Here is a 22009-nt window from a genome sequence, read left to right as displayed (position 1 = left end):
TGAATCTATCCAGGGATATAAAAGAGTTATACAAAGAAAACTCCAAAACACTATTGCAAGAAACTCAAAAAGACCTACATAAATGATTTTTTTTTTAATGAAAACACATACCATGCTCATGGATAGGTAAACTCCAACACAGTGAAAATGTCAATTCTACCCAAAGCAATCTACAGATACAATGCAAACCTAACCGAGATACCAAGAGCATTCTTCAAAAAGATGGAAAAACTCATCACCAACTTCATATGGAAAGGAAAAAGCTCTGGATAAGCAAAGCATTATTGGAGAAAAAGAACCAAGTAGGGGGCCTAGCGTGAGGGCTAATATCAGAACCTACTATACAGCCACAGTAGTCAAAATAGCCTGGTACTGGTACAATGACAGACACATAGACCAATGGAACAGAATCAAGAACCCAGATGTAAATCTATCCACCTCTGGTCAGCTGATCTTTGGCAAAGAACCAAAGTCAATTAAATGTGGAAAAGAGTCTTTTTAACAAACAGTGCTGGCAAAACTGAATGTCCATCTGTTAAAAAAATGTAATAGGACCCGTATCTCACACCATACTCAAAAACTAACTCAAAATGGATCAAGAACCTAAATATAAAACCTAAAACAATAAAGATCACGGAAGGAAAAACAGCAACAATGCTTGGGGCCCTAATACATGGCATAAATCAAATACAAACCATAACTAACAATGCACAAACACCAGAAGTTAGACTAGATAACTGTGAACTTCTAAAAATTAAACACGTACACTCATCAAAAGACTTCACCAAGCGAGTAAAAAGAGAACATACGGACTGGGAAAAAAATTTTGGCTACAACATATAAGACAAGGGTCTAATCTCTAAAATTTAAAGAATACTTCAACACCTCAACAAAAAAAAGACAAACAATCCAATTAAAAACTGGGCAAAGGATATGAACAGATATTTCATCAAAGAAGATATTCAGACAGCTAACAGACACATGACGAAATGCTTGCGATCATTAGCCATTAGAGAAATGCAAATCAAAACTATGAGATACCATCTCACCCCGACATTACTGGCACTAATTTAAAAAAAAAAAAACAAACAGAAAATAACAAAAGTTGGAGAGGTTGTAGGGAGACTGGAACTCTTATGCACTGCTGGTGGGAATGTAAAATGGCACAACCACTGTGGAATAAGATATGCACCTCCTTAAAAACCTAGAAATAGAAATATCATATGATCCAGCAATCCCACTCCTATGAATGTATCCTAGAGAAATAAGAACCATCACTTGAACAGACATATGCACACCCATGTTCATTGCAGCATTACTGACAACAGCAAAAACATGGAAACAACCTATGTACTCATGAACAGACGACTGGATAAATAAATTATGGTACATACACATAATGGAATACTAAGCAACAATAAAGAACAATGGTGACTGCAAAACATCTCACAACATGGATGAATCCGGAGGGTATTATGCTGAGAGAGGTAAGTCAATCACAAGAGGACAAATACCATATGAGACCACTATTATAAAAACTCATGAAAAGGTTTACATACAGAAAGAAACAATCTTTGATGGTTACAAGGGAGGAGAAGGATGGGAAGAGGAAAATACCAACTAGACAACAGATCAGTGGTAACTTTGGTGAAGGGTAAGATAGTACCCAATACTGGGGAAGGCAGCACAACTTGACCGAAGCAAAGTCATACAAGCTTCACAGACACATCCAAACTCCCTGAGGGTCAGAGTTACAGGGCTGAGAGCTGGGGATCATGGTCCTGGGGGACAAGTAGTCCAATTGGCGTAACAGTTTATAAAGAAAATGTCCTGAATCCTACTTTGGTGGATAGTGTCTGGGGTCTTAAAAGCTGGCAAGCGGCCACCAAAGATATGTCTATTGGTCCCACCAGGTCTGGAGCAAGAGAGAATGACGGAAACTAGAGACACAAGGGCAAGGGCAGCCCTAAGTACTGATGGACCACAACTACCACAGCCTCTACCATGCTGAGTCCAGCACAACTAGATGGTACCTGGCTACCACCAACAACTGCTCTGACAGGGATCACAATAGAGGGTCCCGGACAGAGTAGGACAAAAGTGTAGAATGAAATTCTAAATCACACAAAAAAGACCAGACTTACTGGTCTGACAGAGACTGGAGAAACCCTGAAAGTATAAAAAAGAAAGTATAGCCCCAGACAATCTCTTAACTAGGCACTGAAGTCAACTCTGAGGTTCACCCTTCAGCCACAGATTAGGCAGGCCTATGAAACAAACAATAACACACACAGTTCAACCATATATACGAGACTAAATGGTCACACCAGCCCATGGGCAAGGATGGGAAGGCAGGAGGGGAAACATGGTCAAGAAGGAGAGAGTGTTGACACATTACAGGGTTGGCAACCAATGTCACAAAACAATACATATATTAATTGTTTAATGGGAAACTACTTTGCTCTGCGAGCTTTCACCAAAAGCACAATTAAAAAAAGAAAAAAAGAAAGTTGAATATAAGTGGGAAAAAAAAATAATAACAGCTAAGATTTACTGATGTGCTCATCACAGTGATGAGTCCAGTTACGGATTATTCCTCTGCAGAGAAGGGTTGGAGGAGATAAAGCTAGGCTACGTGACTGGAGGACCCACGGCTTAACCACTGCATCTTCCCCCTGTGGTGGATCAGAGCTTCCCTCAAGGAGCCACTTCCAGGGCTCCACTCCCACTCTTATAAGCCTTGTGTTCATGATCCAGGAGCCTGCTCTGAGCTCCAGGCTTGACGAGTCACCAAGGCTCAGGGCTTCCTGGGAAGGTGCTGGGAGCCTGGCCATGCACCCAACCCCACCAAGGCGAAGGCGAAGGCTTCAGGCCCAATTCAGCAAGCATTTTTTCCAAACACTCTCTCTGATGCCTCTTTCTTTCCTCCCTCCCCACCCTATAGCAATTTTGAGCTGCAGGGCCTCAGGCCACATAGGAGGTGGGAACCTAGAACAGGAGCCTACTGGCTTGGTGCTACCTGTGTGTCCATCCAGAGGCCGTGGCCACAGAGGCCAGCCCATTGGCAGGAGAGGGTGGAGGGCACAGGGTAGCACTGTCCAGCTTCCCAGCAGCCACTGGAGACCCTCCTCAAGAGAGGGGATGCTTCGTAGCAGTTGCTGCCATGCCCGCTGCCTCATTAATGCACAAAATAGTCACATAATAGGTTTTTTATTATTGTAAATGCAAAATGTTGGATAATGAGATAGTAGATAAGTGAGGAATGGGTGTATTAACTACCACAAGAAACAGGTAACTTTATAATGGTGAAACTTGGCAGACACCGCCTTAACAAAGTGATGAAAGTGAGCATTCCCCCAAATGTGACAAAGTGACATCACGGCTTCCTGACATAATGTACTGAGGACACAGTATCACTACAAAAATTTATAACCTAAATCTAATCATGAGGAAACATCAGACAGACCCAATAATAACTGGCCTATAAACCCTGGCGGCTTAGTGGTTGAATGCTACAGCTGCTAACTAAAAGGTCAGCAGTTCGAATCTGCCAAGTGCTCTTTGGAAACTCTAAGGGGCAGTTCTACTCTGTCCCACAGGGTCGCTATGAGTCGGAATCGACTCGACGGCAGTGGGTTTGGTTTTTTTGGTTTATACTCTTCAAACGTGTCAAGGACATGAAAGATAAAGGAAGCCTGAGGAGCTGTCCCAGAATAAAGAAGACTAAGGCAATATGACAACTAAATGCAATGAACTGATTTCTGTACTGGGGAAAAAAATAGCTAGGAAGGACATTACTGAGGCAAATGACAAAACCTGAATACAGACTGAGTTCGATAATAATGTATCAATGTTAAATGCCTTGATTTGAAAATTCTCCTGTTTTTCTAAGACATTTTCTTACAATAAACACAATTCCCAAAAATTATTGATCTTAGATAAACATACAGTGAATTATTCAAGAGAAAATGGGTATGATGTCTGTAACTTTTTAGAAAAAGTTTGCTTAATAGATACATATATGCACATACACATATACATACATGTGTAGTCATATACATGCACATGAATACATATACATACATATATGGAAAGAGAGAGAAAAAGAGAGGTAGGAAGGAAGGAAGAGAGAGAATAAAAAATGAGACAAAACGGTAGCAATTGGTGAATCTTGGTAAGGGCATATGGGAGTTCTTAAAATTATTTTTGCAGTATTTCTGTATGTTTGAAATTATATCAAAATAAAGTTACCCAGAAAAAGGAGGTTAGAAAAAAATATGATTAGAGATTGGAATTACAATTTAACACAGCCTCATTAACATGATACCATTCTAAATGATTACATATATTTGATACAAAATATATGAACACATTTTACAAGCTCTACTTGTTACTCATCTGTCTATCCTAAAAGACAAAATGTTAAAAAAAAAAAAAAAATTTAACTCAACATGTTCTAACTAAGTTAAATTTAATCGTTAGTCTCATTCAAGTTAAATTTAATCGTTAGTCTCATTCAAGGTACAGAGGTAAATATTCAATTCTTTCCCTTCTGATTGAATGGTAGATCTCTAGGTAATTACCAAAATTAGAAATTATATCAGAATTGGGTTGCCTGAAACTGATTTCCTTAATTAGCTCTGAAAATGGAAGCTTACTTTTTAATCCACTTCCAGATTCTTTCTCCTGCACTTCAAGCTGATTCACTTAAAGGCAGGCATACATAACAGTATGTAGTTCAGTTAGGCAACAAATGGTTACTATACAAATATCTAGGGGGTGAGGTCAAATAACATGGCTCTTCAGCCATAAACTGGGGCATCCTCAAGTCTGAAAGCAAGACCAAAACATACTTTTCTTTCAATAAGGATGTTATCTTCTTTGGCAATATTGTAGTAGTAGTAGTAATTTTTTAGATGACAGGTTTTCCAAAGCTTTATCTGAATACTTTATAAAAATATTTTATGTGTTGTGTATCTGTACATAAATTTTGTTTCCAAACTCCCAGAGAACTGTTTCCCTTTAGGAAATACTCGCTCTTCAGCCAACTACATTTCCCCCCTAATACAGACACTTTAAAATTGGCTACAATATATGAAGTGTAACTTTTAATTTTTCCCTACATACATAATTAATGTTTTGATACCTCCATATGCCTTGACACTTTTTAAATCTGTCCCAAAAGTTTTTCAACATCTTTTTTTCTTTTACTAATAAAAACTGGAGCAAAATAATATTGCAATACTTGAAGGGAAAATTAAAAAAAGAAAATACGTGCCTCAACAACAACAAAAAAGTTAACAAAGATATAAAATTGTTTGTTAGGGGAAAGATGTCTAGAGAATAGTGGGGGAGGTGGCGGGGGGAGGGGAGTAATAGCCTCACTGCAAGCTTCTACTCCACAAAGCGGCAAGTCACTAAAACTTCCTAGGGGAAGGAATACTGGAAAACTCAGGGTTTGAAAAGTAAGACTCACCTTTCCTTTCCTAGATAGCCTTTTATACTTAATTTTCTACTATGTGACTGTATTACTGGAGCCCTGGTGGTACAGCAGTTAAGAGTTTGGCTGCTAACCAAAAGGTCGGCAGTTCAAATCCACCAACTGTTCCTTGGAAACCCTATGGGGCAGTTCTGTTCTGTCCTATAGGGTCACTATGAGTCGGAATGGACTCGATGGCAACGAGTTTGGCTTTTTTTTTTTTTATGTTACTGTATTAGCTTGAGAATAGAGGGGAAAAAATTACACCACACCATACCATACCCCCTTAAATCCCAGTTATACCAATCACAAATAATTACCTTGCTTCTACATATATGAATGTAGGTGACTCTTAGCTCTGTTGGAATAAAGGTAAGCCTTATCCTAAATCTCTGATACGGCTGAATATCTCTTTCCTGTTTGTTCATCTGTATTTTTATCCTAAATAGACCCTCTAGCCCCTCAAAAAAAGACTGATTAAGGACATCTAAATAGGTTAAATTAAATTGTCTTATGTTTCCGGGATAATATAGAAAGAGGTACAATACACAGATAGCTATATGAACTTCTTTATTCAAGGTGGCTATTAATAACTCAATAAATTAGCTAAGACCTGAGCATTTTGAATGTATTACTGTATTTAATTCCTATCGCCATTTTATAGTGGAAAAACAGACAGGTTAAGTAATTTACCTACTGTCATCTGAGATTAAATCCAGGTCTGCTGGCTCAACTACGTTACGAATGGGTAGCCACTACATATTATTGCTTTCAATCTATCAATAAGTAGGTGTTCCAAAACAGCAAATCATAAACTTTAAGGAATTGCTTTCTAAATACAAATTTTTGTAACTGATAAAAAGCAAGATATATATCTATAACACATTAAAACTTATTCTGTACTACTAATAATTCTCTAAAATTAAATTTTCATCTTTTTATACGGTAAAAGTTCTTTGAAGAATAACCATATTACTATTTTATTACTTACACTTGAACAATATTGCCATCCATAAATATCAAATTATTCCATAGAGTACCCTAAACCAGCCTTAAAGTTAGTCAAACAAATCCAATGTAATTACATGTTAGAAGGAAGAAAATGATTCAATTTCTTGATAAAAACGTACTTTGCGCCTTTTTCTTTTTCCTTCTCAAGCTATATTCCTTAGTTGGAAATAGCCTCATTACCCAAAAAATGCTTCCATTTATTCAACTCTCTTTTACAAAGTAGTAAATAAAATTTTAAATCTTCTAAGTAGTCCAAATGAACTGTAGTATTATAAAATAAAAGCAATTAAATTCCACTTCTAAAACCACTCCTACTTTCTTCCAACGACATGTTTTACAAAACCTGCTATGGTGCAGAGAATTTCTTAATATGGCCCTTCTAGCCATAGTCTTTGTAACTTTCACAAAATGATTGGGTGGGGACTATGCAGGTAAGGTGCTTATGGCCCACCAAACACGTTGGACAGCTTGCTAATGCAAATAAAGTACAAGGAACCCTCGTGGGAGGTGGAACCACACAAATAAGGTGTATGGAACCCTAAAAAGGGGATTGGTCAATTCTGCCATGCCACTAGGCTTAAACGAGAGCCAATCCCAGAACAGAGGTGAAACCTCACTACCATCAAGAAAGAAGAGCCAAGAGCAAAGTGTGTCCTTCGGATCTAGGGGTCCCTGCACTGAGAGCCTCCTAGACTCATAAGACGGGAGACAGACAGCTGTAACACCAGAGAAAACACAAGACAGCAAGAAGTGGCAGCAGGCGTGGCAGAGGAGATGGCAGCAGAAGCAGAAGACCGGTGTGAGACAGTGATGTGGGCTTCCTGGCCCACAGTGGAAGGTGGCTACAGTGGGTATGTCAACTCATGGAGTGAGAGAACTGAATGCCTTTAGGCAGGAGGCTTGCTGGTGGAGTGGGGTGCCCCTGGGCTAACTGACCCATGGGGCAAGAGAGATGAGCACCTTCAGGCCAAGGCTTACTGGTGGAGTGGCAAGCCTTCAGACACTCAGTGGTGGAGCTAATGAGCTTTGTAACACTTGCTCCAAATGAGGGCCTAGAGACACCAAGAAGCCAACAGGCCAAGGGCCAGAGAGAGGCGTGCCTACTGACATGGCTGAGGAGACGCTGTCCTGACCAAAGAACTGTATCCTGAGTGGTTCCTGATCTTGAATTGTAACCTCTTAATTCTCTAATAAACCCCATAATTGTGAGTATTGTCTGTGAGTTCTGTGTGGCATTGCAACAAATTACCAAGCCCAGCAAAGAAGTAGAGAGTGCCACAGGAGGGATAGCTGGTGTCAGATTTGGGAATAAGGTTAGAGAGAGGCAGTATGTCTGACTTCCATCTCACAGGAATCAGCCTTGGGCTGATGCGGATAGTGATTCTCCCCCCTGAGCAGTTAGATGAGGAGATCTGACAATCCTGCCACGCCAAATCATTCTTACAACTGCAGAGATAAATTACTATGAGCAGTAATTAAGTCATCTATGAAAAAAAACTTCTCAGTTGATGAAAGGATATAATTTGGAGGAAGAAAGTTCCAGCTCAAGACTTGATTAGCAAGTGCAAGGTAACGCTGAAATACTGAAGACATCTGAGCATTGAGGTTTTCCCGTCTGCTGAATTCCTGCAGAACTTCAACAGTTAGCATGAAGATTTGACGAAGGTCTTCTTCCTATAGTAAATAAATCACCACAAATATTTTTGTATCAAATGCTTATTCTAAATGCATTCCTTTCTAGAACCATAAAACAAAACAAATAAAAGCCTTAATATTTCCAATGGAAAATACTATTTCCTGAAGAATGTTTTCCATTTTTAGTCCTGCTCATAATTTATATCATTGTTTGCTTTCAGGAAACCCTGGTGGCATTGTGGTTAAGTGCTGCAGATGCTAACCAAATGGTCGGCAGTTCAAATCCACCAGGTGCTCCCTGGAAACCCTATGGGCAGCTCTATTCTTAGGGTCGCTATGAGTCAGAATCAACTCAATGGCAACGGGGTTTTTTTTATTTTTTCCAGTCTGCTTTCAAAGAGTATCGATTTGAATCCATTTTCTGTGATATAAATGCTGTTCTCATAGAGAAGCATGTCTTTGACCAATTCAGAGAAAAATTCTTCGACTTCATTGCACCACTACAAAGCTGGCGAAGTCAGTTGTTATACTACAGAGCCCCAGGATTTAAACCAATACCTTCACATAACTTTGCTGCAGAGCCAAACAATACATATGAGACAAAGAGCCCACACCATCTGTAATAACATTTTAAATACATGGCCCTCTTTGGCGTTCTGCCAGGCCTATTTTTATGCCAGCCAAGTCCCACCAACTGAATTAGTTATACCTAAAATCAGTACTAACCTAAGGATCTTTAGAATAGTATTTTCTTTTTGTTTTGACTAGAAATTGTGTTGACTAGAATTATACAAGTAATTTTAATGATCAACTATTATCACCAAACCTATCACTCTGCCACATTCTATGAAATCATAAGTCCTTGAGTATAGGCTATTGCTCTCTATATAAAATTAATACTCTTGCCCCATAAGAAAAAGCTTGAGTAAAAAGTGAATGATCCAGTAATTAAAATGTAACAATAAAAATACCAGTACCTGAAAAATTCTTTTGCAGTTACCATGGAATTCCATACTTAGTCCAATGTTGCTAGTTTTACTTGAGCTTGAGAATTCACTCAATAGTGCGGTTAGAATAGAACAGGCCAGAGTTTGCTGTAATTATTCGATAAGAAAAAATTACAAGGCATTATTTTTTATAATGCTCTGTTTTAAAACATTTGTTCAAACGTAACAGAACGCTTTCACTTTATCTTTAGATCTTCTATTAGATCTTGTAACTATCAGTCAGAAAATTAGATATGATACAATAAAGGTTAGCTCTCTAAAAACTGTGCGTTAAGTATTAATGGTACTTCCTCAAGCTCACAGTTAAACAAATTCATTTAAGACTAACTCAGGATGCACTCCTACTCAGTCAGTGCTCAAATGATATTTTAAAATAATGTTAAATGTTATATTTCATTTAATTCACACAACAACCCACATCCCCACTTTACACGTGAAAAAACTGAGACTTGGGAAGTTAACTAATTTGCCTAATGTCAGCAGGGTTTGAACCCAGGTCTGTTTGACTCTATGTTCTCACGTCTGTAGAACGCATTCGTTAACAGTTAAAAAGTAAAACAGGTTTTATAGCCTCCAAAACATTAAGCAGGTAGTACCCAATAGTTTTTTTTTTTAATCGAAAACGAAGATTATCTTTTTCAATGGTTCTACCCAAGACTCCTAATATCAACTCAATGATTTTATTCACAGACTATTTAAGAGTCAAGGTGCCATGGACAGAGAAAGGGATACAAATTATTTTGGCGTGTTTCCAGGGGTTAAAGAGAAATATGCTCACTACCTCTGAACAACGGAAAGATTAAAGTCAGGATGATACTATTTATGCAAGCTTACACAACAGCTGAACACAGTCGTATCCACCCACCAACTGCAACATCTTTGTTCGGAAATGCTTCTGATGTCAGTACCTTGACCTTACAGATGCTTATCTTGTCAAATCTTAACAAATATACAGAAAATTCAATTCCTAAAGATTGGCAAGACTTGATAATTATGTTGTTGAAGCCAAGTGATGGTTACATGGGTGACTATTATAGTATTTGCCTACTTTTGTATATGTTTGGAATTTTCCTTTAAAAATATATGTTAAAAAAAAATTAGATTCCTATTTGTTACTTACTCACAACTAAAATAAACATGACTGTATAACTGATATTTATGTATGGCCCACTACCACATACACTAACGCAGTTTCTCAGACTTTTCCACACTAGGAATCTCTAATATAAAAGGAAAGTAAATGCGAATTCTCTGGGAAACCTAGGGACAGAGCCCAAAGTCACCTTCTACAATGATAGAAGTACTCTGAACACTCCTGGGTTAGCTTTAAAAAAATTGCAATTTTACTTCAAACATATACATTTGCTTTAATATTAAAAAGTTCCTCCTCTCCAAATCTTCAAGAAAAGTATGCATGTTTAATGGTCGTTGCATGGCCCCAGGCATACAGAGAGAAAGATGCCTGGTCTGAGAAACCAGGCATGAACGCCTTTTATATATAAAATAGTTTTTCCCCTACCCACTTCACTTTACAGTTTAAAAGGATCTTAGAAACTAATCTCATTTTTTAGTTAACAAAATTGCGGTTTAAAAATGGCTTTCTTCTGGGAGGGTGGAGGGGCTTAGAAGCTGGCAAAATGGTCACAAAAAGAGAGAGTGGAAGGAGGGAGCGGGCTGTCTCATGGAGGGGAGAGTTAACTGGGAATATGTAGCAAGGTGTATGTAAGTTTTTATGTGAGAGACTGACTGGATTTGTAAACTTTCACTTAAAGCACAATAAAAATTATTATTAAAAAAATGGCTTTCTTCTAAAATAGTGACTAATGATTACTGTCAGCAATGAAAACTTCACAGGTACACTTGAACATCAGAATCAACCTGAATGCAATTTTCAAATATAGTTAGGCTTTCATGGGGAGTGTCGGTATTAAGTTCAAATTAACAAAATTCATTAAAAAAAAAGTTAACTCTCAAGGCTTGAACAAGATGATTTTCAAGATCCTCTCTAGTTTTAAAATCCTATGACTCTGAAAATCATTTTAATCACCCCATATTTTTAAGTCTTTTAGTCTTTTCAGCTATTCTTTCTAAATGAGACTTCAATCAGCACAATATTATGAACAGACACCTAAATGTTTGAGAAAATCTTTCTTACTAAACAAGTAAATTAATTTCAGGATCTCAGACAAAATAGTCAATCTACTGAACACAGAATTCATGTACACTTATACAAAAACATTCAAGTTAAAAAGAATCCAAAAGGACTCCTTAAACAATTACCATTTGTACATATAAATTATCATTTTCCACAAGAAATGTACAACTTGGCACAAATTGCTTTTTAGTGCCAAACTACATTCACCACAAAAATGTAGATGTTTAAATTCTGACCATATTCAAATTTTCAGTGGCACAACTCTAGTGATTAAAACAACACGTACTAACAAAGCTTTACTTTTATGTGAAAATAAACATTTCCTAAGATTACATACATGTGTTTACAGTCAAGACACGAAGAAATGAGTAAAGGAAAGGGGCAGGACCAAGGGAAGGTGTGAGCCTTTCTGCAGTTACCACTGCACAGAAAAAGGAATCCTGGGTAAGGAGAAAAGAAAGGACTTTTAAAAGTAAATCTCTTTTAACTACAAAATTCATCAGACAAACAAAGAGCCCTCAGTATAATGCAATTTACGAAAACATTTGCTTCTAATGTATAGCAATAAAGGTATCCCTACAAAACAGCACACATTCAGACTAATGAAGTACAAAGTCACTTATAAAAGAAAGTACATTTTTTCTTATTTATTTTAGAAAGTACATTTTTAATATAAGAGAATTAAGAATAAAATGCATTCTTATTATAGACTTAGCTCCCTGAACATAATTTTTTCTAAATAATCTTTTTTCCTACAAAAAAAACTTAATCACATTTTAGAAAAACGAGAGAACATAAACATAAAGAAAATAAAACTGTCTATAATCTTATCATACCTGGATTAATACTGTAACATTTATTTATAGCTTTCCAATTTTTTAATGTATAGGTATATATGATGTATATACCACCACTTTCAATTTATCTATAGATTTTTTATTCTAGTTTTTCTACTTTAACTTGTGAACTGAAAAGGGAAATCTTTAAAACCAAGTGCATACTTTCAAATTTGCCACTTAAGGACTTAATACATAAAAATATTGTACAGTATGGTTAGAGACATTACCACAAGTCAAAATTCTGGTTTTAACCCTACCTAAAATTGCCAACTTTCGTATCATTAAAATTCAGTAGTAAGATATTTTCAGCATTAAAAGGTAATGAAAGTTTAATCACTCCTTGATTTGGAAGCCCTAATTATACTATACTGGTATGGTTCAATGGTGCCAAATTAATAGATCTGGAGAATGATGAATAATTAAGCAATGATTATACATTAAGACAGCAAAGCACTTATACGTATCAACAAAGTACTTCTCTCTATTCACACAGGAATTAAACATATCACAAAGTATCTAAGACTCATTACCAAGTATTTACTCATTTTCAGTATTTAATAACCAATTAAATCCCCTTAAAATGAAGTTACTGTCACCACAGGTGTAGTATTATTGTACTGAAAAGCGCTAGGGAAGCAAGCCAAAAATGAAAACCTAACGGAAAAAAAGAGGACAGCTCCTCCCCAAGATAGAGAAAGAGAAGAAAAAATAAAGTATAAATCTGCCTATGAGCAAAGCATGCTTTTGTCTTTCTTACCCTTGTCCACATTTCCTGTCTGTTAACCTCAAGCCTCCAGGTCTCAACAATCATCCAAAGCACATTATCCTTCCACTCCCCTTTCTACAGTGCTCCCTCTCTGCCTTTTGTCACAGTTGGGGCTAGATATTATTTCTCTATTAGAGAAAGAGACTCTGATACTTGAGAGTTCAGAGAAAAAAAGCTGCTGTGAATAATTTAGAAGGTGAATTTCAATGAAATCAGATCAAAGTTGACTAGCTAAATAAATGATAAGGAGTATACATACTATAAGACTGGCATACTAAATTTAACAGGAATTATCACCAGTATAATACCATTAGTACAAATCTTAGACTTGAAAGAGGTTAATATTAACAGACCAACGCTTATTTATCCAAGAGCATGAAGAATTAAGTCAATATCTAACAATTTTCTAAATGCAGCAAGCAAACATTTTTAATGAAACTTTCTTCATGTACATTTTTCTGAAACAATTCTTTCTAAGGCAATTGCTAAGTGATGTTTTAATAAAGTGACCATTTGGACATAAGGGGCTTTTCAGCCTTTGACAAAGTGGTGCCCAATCCCAATGCTTTTCAATTTATGTCAGCTTCCTAGTTTCTCCCCGTCATCCTCTGTTGGTGTCTACCACTCAGTACTGTTAGCAATCTGAATACAACTAACAGGTCATCCTAGAACTGATCATTTTCACTTACAACAAGTTAGAAACCAAATAGCAAAATTTATTAATTCTATACCAAAAATAAATAAAACAAAAACACACTGTGGGCCTCTTTCAATAGTCAATTCCATGAACTTTACTGTTTGGACCAAGGCGTCAGAGAATCTAAATTCTAACAGTACAAGCTTTACCTCTTCAACTAAATGTGGACAAATCACTTAATCTACTTCAGTCTCAGTTTTCTCATCTGCAAAAGGGACTACTATTCTTTGCCCTGCCTAATTTATATGATTATTCTAATATTCAAATTAGATAAGGCATATAAAAAAAAAAACAAACACGTAAATGTCGCAGGTTATATTATAAGGTAAAGTGGCAACAGTATTTTCATCATTGTCATAAAAATAGCAACCACCTATTTTGGCCAAGAGTCCTTGTTCATCCTGCTTCTATTATCTAAATTCTACCAAATTAAAATTACCAGATAAGTGATCTCTTAAAAACAGAGATCTATAACCAAAGCAATATATCAGATGCTTGGTAATGGTTTCTTGGATTAATGAATAAATGTTTACTTCTATACCCAATACTATTCTAACACATCGAAAAATGAAAAATAATTAAATGATACGTTCCCTATTTTTAAGCTATTTATAAATTTCGAAGTGAAAATTTTAATTTGTAAAACAATAGAAGACAATGCAATGAGGTTTCAAGGTTATAAAAGAGTCTAATATGTCCTCTCTCACTGAGGTCCTGAAAATTCAAAAGTTAATTCACTGACTAACAAATTAAGTAATTCTGTCTTCATTGTAAAAGTCTAACAGCACCCTTCCCATTTCTAGTAAAAGCATTAACTCCATGCTAGTGGAAAAAATACACTTCAGATATAGCTTGCCTTACTCACCAGCTTACTGTCACAAGCACAAGATACTCAAACACTAACTCCAGCTGACAAAATAAAATACTCTTGTTCAGAGAGAGGATTGTCTCTTATAATAGCCTGGCTCTTACCCCAGGAGCTTTATTACCAAGAATAAACTTTATGAAAGGTTGTCATACATAAAGCAGACTTTCAGCTGCTCTTCTAAGCAAACATCAATGAGACTTGTGATAAGAGAGATTAACTTGCCTATCACTTCCAGGGGCAGCGCTGCTGTAGACAAGTGACTTTCTCACCCACTTCTCTGGAGCATTACAAGAGGAAGAAAGGAGGCTTAAATGATAAACTAAACAGCTTGAAAAGTTGATTTAACATACGCCTACCACTTTCAAAGGAAATCACACAAACATAAAATAAAAATTTAGCTTAAATGCAGGCTTCAAATTAAAAAAATAGCTACTTTCCTTAGAAAGTTTCCATATCTTTCTCAAATCAGTATTGAGACCAAGTCTGACAATGGTACAAAATGAGATGAAGCAGGTCTTTCACAACCATGGAAGGAAAATAGCTTATCCAAAAAGGTATGCATGAAATAATGTATGATTTAATAACTACAACAAGCATAATTACAGATACAGATACAGAACACTGTATCACGTCTAAAAAAATCTTTTTCCTTAGGAAAATATTTTATAAGTTAGGTATAATTTTTTCATAAAACTATCTGTAGGAGAAGGAGCTCTGGTGGTGCAGTGGTTAAGCACTTGGGTGCTAACCAAAAGATCCAAGGTTCAAACTCACAAGCTGTTCTGAAGGAGAAAGATGTGGCAGTCTGCTTCCCTAAGATTTCAGCCTTGGAAACCCTATGGGGTAGTTCTATTCTGTCCTATAGGGTCGCTGTGAGTTGGAATAGGCTTGACGGCAACAGGTATCTGTACAGAACTACACGACAACACATTAATCAAAACTGAGAGGTACACACAAGTTGTCCCCAGTTTAGCCAGGAGGCCACCAGAAAAACTAATAACTAAAATGTGAATTGCTCCATGAACATCATGTCCTTCTGATCAGAGTCTCAACGTACATGATTCTCCCAGACCGTCGGCACTTGGGAAGTGGCTTTTATTACTTACAAGAAGCACACAGCACACCAGTACAAATGTGGATCTATTTTTTAGCATCCCCTCAACTAGGAGAAGGCTGTCCAAGTAAAGTTTTCAACTCTTCCACGTGCTCCCTACTCTATGCCCTGGGTGAGGAACTTAAAGGAGGGAGGGGTCTACCTTCTGTCAGGCCCCTTGTCCAGGTAGGCCTAGTTAAGTGGACAGGACACTTAAGCTACCTGTACTTCTACCTAGTACCATAGCTGAAGAACTGTTAAGGTCCCTGAGCTGGTCATTTGTATACTCCAAAGCCCATGTGGTACACTACATGGACAAAAATCAGACCTCAGAGGGTAAGGAGGGTGGAGGCCTCATCATGCCCCCTCCCCTTCTGAGGCTTGTTGCCAAGGTGACCAGTTTGGTATTCCCAACTCATTTCCGTGAGGGGAAAGTTAGTTACCTAACTTAATTGTTCATGAGGTCAACCTTTTCTTTCATTTATAGACAACTATCAGTTAATTATCTCTTCTTTACAAATATCTCTTAAAATCACCTTTAAAAAGTAAGTTTCTAGTCAACATTGTATCAATATTCTGATCATTTTATGGTACTTTCTTATCGAAGTTTAAAACCTCTCTTCCACTGCTATTCATGTCTCTGAGACTAAAAAAATCTTAAGTAAATTCTTGTATCACTCCCACAAATTCATAATAGTCTAAGAGGAAGATACGTTACAATGATTTACTGGTCTGTAGCCTCATTTCTTTTAGACCTGCCAAATGAGCTGGTTTCAAGCTGCTAGGCAAGGAGAGACAGCAATGGCCACACTGTATGCATTTAACTTGCTGTAGAAATGTACAGAATAGTTTTTAAGTTTGAAGTTTTCAATGTGGTGATCAAAATAAGTACATCAAAAATAAACAAATGAATTCACCCTACAATCCTAAAATTAAGTTCTATGTCCCACTATTGATTTCCTACTACTATAGATGTTTTTAGCCGTTACTAGAAATTCAACTTTAAGAAATATGGTTTTGGAATATTATATGAGGATATTAAATTTATCCACTATCCCCAAAGTATATGCACTGTGAACAGAGCAAAATCTTCTCTGACTAAACAGCTACATCTGTTCCAATCATTCTCAGAACATCAGTTATTTCAGTGGCTCAAAAAAATCCAATAGCCAGGTTTCAGTGGGACTCCTTTTTGTCCTGGGTCAAATTACCCAAAGGGAAAGGAACAAGAGAATACAATTCCTGTTATGTGCTCATTCCTAATAGAGGCAAGAGGACTCTTGATCCTTTCACTGCAACATCCTGGTGCCAATAAGCTGCTGTGGGGGATGAGGGACAGGCTATAGACATTCTACCTTAGTATTGAAATTCCAATGATCATCAAAACTAGTAAGGGAAAAAAAGCATTAGTCATAAGTATGTAAATTCCAGAGTTATTGGTAAAGTTCCTAAAATTTAAGTACTGGTCAATTATAATGAGCTTGAGTCCTTTACTTCAAATTATCAAAATGAAATAAGATGCCCTTAAGTAAAATCTAAAGAGTAACTTGATTCAGAGCAGTAGGGCATAAGATATTTCCAAAGAGCAGTTTTATTTCTATTGTCCCCGCTAGTTCTACCCACCACTTTTTCTTCCCTTGACCATCCAGTGCATGCCACCACTGTATTATACACAGTGGTCACTAGTCAGGAACCAAAGGCTAACAAAAATCCAAGCAAATAACAAGATTACCACTATGCAATTAATGTAGGCATCACTGAAGCATCAGTATCTCAAGGGAAAAGCTCTTCACCAAAAAATGGAGACTAAGACTACCAAAAGAGGGATCTTTAAGACCATAAAAATTTATATAAGTAAAAAAGTGGTATCCCAATAATTTTCATCTCAAAAAATGTAAATGAAATCTTAATAGGGGATTATTTTCAAGAGATCTTCTCACTGCATAAAATAAAGCCACAATGACTCATAAAACATAATGATTCAAAAAGGCAGATTTTTGAGGTTCTTAGTTTTATAAACCCAAAACAAAATTATAAGAACAATTAATTTTATACTACTAAGATTATGTAAAAAGAATATAAAATTAGACCTTTGGATTATCAAAGTTACTAGAACTACAGTGTCTAGTACGGTTGTTGTTAGCTACATATGACTATTTATACCAATTACAAGTAAATAAAATTCAGTTCCTCAATCACACTAACCACATTTTAAGTGCTCCAAAGCTATATATGGATGGTGGCTATGTGTTGGCAAGTACATGTACAGAACATTTCCATCAACCCAGAAAGTTCTACTGGACAGCACTAGTCTAGAAAAAAGTTTGTCATGAAAATGGTATAAAACACAATTTAATATCCACACAATAAAAAATCACGACATAGAAATGTTCTGGATCTTGATTATGGTGGTGGTTTCACTTTTATCTGTAATTGCAGGAACTTACCAAAGCGTACATTTTAAATGGATGCACTGAATTGTATGTAAATTATTCCCAATAGAGTGGTTAGGAACAAATGACACATAACCACTGGTGAATTCCAAGGAAAAAACAGGAGTCTAGCACAAACCCTTCGCACCACCCAGAGATACAAGTTATATGGTAAAGTTCCAAAAACTGTACAAGGTTGCTTACCTAGTCCTAAAAAAAAAAATAGTCCTAGACCCCTGTAAATGGGAGTCTCAGCCAGAAAGAAGAGAAAAGATGGCTACAGCAATAAGGTAAGTGTACGTTCAGGTAGACTGGGTTAGGAATGGATAAGAGACTTGACACTGTGCAATGTAAGGGACAATGTATATGGCCCTCTTAACATATACCTCAGAGCCCTGGTGGCACAGTGGTTAAGAACTCAGCTGCTTAACCAAAATGTGGGCAGTTGAAATCCACCAGCTACTCCTTAGAAACCCTATGGGGCATTTTTACTCTATCCTTTGGGGTCCCTATGAGTCAGAATCGACTTCATGGCAACAGGCTTAGTTTTTTAAACATATACCTCTCTCTTCATCTTAACCTCAAAGTCTCAAATATATTATTAAAATCATACTATTCACTGAGGGGATCACTGAAGATGTAAAGTAATTCATAATGGAGGTGTAATGTGTGTGGCTTCACACAGTTACCTTTCAACTGATTAAAGAAAAAAAGTAAAACTGTGAAGCTGAAAAAAATACCTATAATATTTAAAAATGTAATACCTGAGAATGGGAATGGCCAGGTATTACCAATCCCAAGTCTACTTGAGTTAGAGATCATTCAGTTGGTTAGAGACTATAGTTCTAATCAAAGATCGTGGCTGATCAGCTCAAGATCCTCCTGTCTCTGACAGAGTCATTACAACCAAACATTCACTCTCTGGGCATGACTCTAGCTCTCCAAAAAGTGGAAAGCAGTTCTTCTAACTAGGGCGGAGCCAAGATGGCAGAATAGACAGACACTTCCGTTGAGCCCTCTTTACAACAAAGAACTGAAAAAACAAGTGAAACAAGTGTATCTGTGACAAGCTGGGAGACCTGAGCATCAAAGGCAAGCTTAGACAGGAACTGAGGGGCAGGGGAAGGAAGAGACCATTCAGAAGCGGAGAGAAGTTGCCAGACCTGAATCGCGGGGAGCCCTGAGGCACCATTCCTGGAGCAGCTGCGGCTGCGGCAGCAGGCTGTTACTAGCGTTCGGCCGCAGTTTCCTCAGGGAGAAGCGGCCAGCCACATAGCCCACTCACACGTCCGGAACCTGAGGAGAAGGGCGCTCTTGGCAAAAGCTAAGTACTTGCATATATTTTACCGCGCCCCCTCCCCCCCCCAAACCAGCTTCAGCGGCTGAATCCCTCAGCCTGAGATAAACCCTGGTGAGCGCCTGGAGTCATCCTCCCAGCCTTGGGGAAGGAAAAAATTTCCAACTGGGGGAAAAAGATAATTTGCTAGCTCCATTAACCGGGGGAGCTCAGGAGAGAAGCGGCTCCTGTCCAGGCATAAACCGTACATGGACCTTGGGCACCTTTCCCTTCTGCATGGACCTGTGTGGGCCTATTTCAGGAGAATAGACTCTTGTTGGCAAACTCCAACCATTTTAGCGGTGCGGTGGAGAGGTGGGTGTTTGACATTTGACATTGCTTTGCCTATTAAACAAGGTCCTCACCTACCCACAACAGGGACCTAAGGACTTGTGGCTCCACAGTGGTCGCACAGCCACCCACAACAAGGGCCCAGGGATAACTGGTACCTCCCAGCCCTTACAACAAAATCTTTGGATGCCCATGGTCCCTCTGCACAGCCCACCCACCAGCACGCTCTAGAGAACAGAGACGCGTTTTCCTCAGAGACACTTGGGGGTCGGTTCTCAGTCCCCTGCCTTGTTCAGAGTGTGATCCCCTGCTGCTATCAGATACGGGTATATACGCCAATCACCCCTGCCCCTCTAGGACTGGAGGACAGAGCCTGTACCACACACTTGATATCAGCTACCTGGAAACCTGAGCTGAATTCATACAAGAAAACTGAACGGACCCCTAGACTGATACACCTGATAACAGCTCCAGCCAGCTGGGGAAAGAACACCAGAGCTCCAAAAGTGAAAATAATCAAGCTAGCTCACTCAAGCAACCCATACGGGTATGCCAAAACAAAACAAAGCAAGCAGCTACGACACAGTAAGCAAGCATAAACTAATACAATAACTTATAGATGGCTCGGCGACAATAGTCAATATCAAGTCACATAAAGAAACAGACCATGATCACCTCAACAGGCTCTCAAAACAAAGAATCCTGGGATCTTCTAGATGAAAGTGCATTCCTGGAATTACCAGATGCAGAATACAAAAGTTTAATATACAGAACCCTTCAAGACATCAAGAAGGAAATGAGGCAATACGCAGAACAAGCCAAGGAACACACACATAAAGCAACTGAAGAAATCAGAAGGATTATTCAGGAACATAACGAAAAGTTTAATAAGCTGGAAAAATCCACAGAAAGACACCAATCTGAAATGCAGAAGATTAACAATAAAATTACAGAATTGGACAACTCAATAGAAAGTCAGAGGAGCAGAATTGAGCAAGTAGAAGCTAGAATTTCTGAACTCAAAGATAAATCACTTGGCACTAATATATTTGAAGACAAATCAGAAGAAAGAATTTTAAAAAATGAAGAAACCTTAAGAATCATGTGGGACTCTATCAAGAAAAACAACCAAGTGATTGCAGTACCAGAACAGGGAGGGATAACAGAAAATACAGAGAAAATTGTTGAGGATTTGTTGGCAAAAAACTTCCCTGATATTGTGAAAGATGACAGGACATCTATCTAAGATGCTCATCGAACTCCACATAAGGTAGATCTTAAAACGAAGTCACCAAGACATATTACGATCAAGCTTGCCAAAACCAAAGATAAGGAGACAATTATAAGAGCAGCAAGGGATAAAAGAAAAGTCACGTACAAGGGAGAGCCAATAACAATAAGATCGGAATACTCAGCAGAAACCATGCAGGCAAGAAGGCAAGGGGATGACATGTTTAAAAACATGAAGGAAAAACTGCCTGCCAAGAATCATATATCCATCAAAACTGTCTCTTAAATATGAAGGTGAAATTCAGACATTTCCAGATAAACACAAGTTGAGGGAATTCGTAAAAACCAAACCAAAACTATAAGAAATACTATAGGGAGTTCTTTGGTTAGAAAATCAATAATTTCAGGTATCGACCCAAGACTAGAACACTGGGCAGAGCAATCAGAAGTCAACCCAGACACGGAAATCCAAAAAAAAAAAAAAAAAGCCCAACACAGGGTAATGGCGATGTTATTATATAAAAGAAGACAACATTAAAATAATAAACAGGGACTAAGAAATGTAATCATACACCTTCCATATGGAGAGGAAGATAACGGCGATACAAAGAAATAAAAGGTAGTTTTAAATTTAGACAAAGAGGGGTAAATAATAAGGTAACCACAAAGGAGACAAACTATCCTACTCATCAAAATAAAATACAAGGGAAAAATACAGACTCAGCAGAAACAAAATCAACAACAACAACTATGAGCAAAGGACAATATATAAAGAAAATCTACTCAGCACATACAATCAAGTGGGAAAAAGAAGCTGTCAACACACAAAAAAAGACATCAAAATGATAGCACTAAATTCATACCTATCCATAATTACCCTGAATGTAAATGGACTAAATGCACCAATAAAGAGACAGAGAGTGGCAGAATGGATTAAAAAACGAGATCCATCTATACGCTGCCTACAAGAGACACACCTTAGACTTTAAGACACAAACTAAAACTCAAAGGATGGAAAAAAATATATCGACCAAACAACAAACAAAAAAAATGCAGGAGTGGCAATATTAATTTCTGACACAATAGACTTTCATAACTGGATATCCATCTGCAAAAAAACGAAACAAGACCCATACCTCACTGCATGCACAAAAACTAACTCAAAACGGA

At 37.6% G+C, this 22009-nt stretch overlaps 1 protein-coding gene across 10 annotated transcripts in view; it reads right to left on the bottom strand.

The window, feature by feature from the left end:
• Window positions 1–22009, bottom strand: part of XPO4 (exportin 4) — a 188329-nt gene that overhangs the window by 92989 nt on the left and 73331 nt on the right. For 7 of the 10 annotated variants that reach the window (XM_023553113.2, XM_010593941.3, XM_064275361.1 and 4 more), the window contains 2 exons: window positions 9103–9219; window positions 8011–8164 (listed from right to left, as the gene is read on the bottom strand). The exons of 1 other annotated variant lie outside the window; for it this stretch is intronic. In XM_023553113.2, coding sequence (XP_023408881.1) covers window positions 8011–8164; window positions 9103–9219 — 271 coding nt within the window. Of the gene's footprint in view, window positions 1–8010; window positions 8165–9102; window positions 9220–11624; window positions 11728–19145; window positions 20217–22009 lie in introns of those variants that run through there. 2 more of the 10 variants (XM_023553116.2, XM_023553117.2) reach the window with 2 other exon arrangements.

Source organism: Loxodonta africana, chromosome 23 (assembly GCF_030014295.1).
Source record: "Loxodonta africana isolate mLoxAfr1 chromosome 23, mLoxAfr1.hap2, whole genome shotgun sequence".
Classification (NCBI taxonomy): Eukaryota; Metazoa; Chordata; class Mammalia; order Proboscidea; family Elephantidae; genus Loxodonta; species Loxodonta africana.
This window is presented reverse-complemented; position numbering and strand designations above follow the sequence as displayed.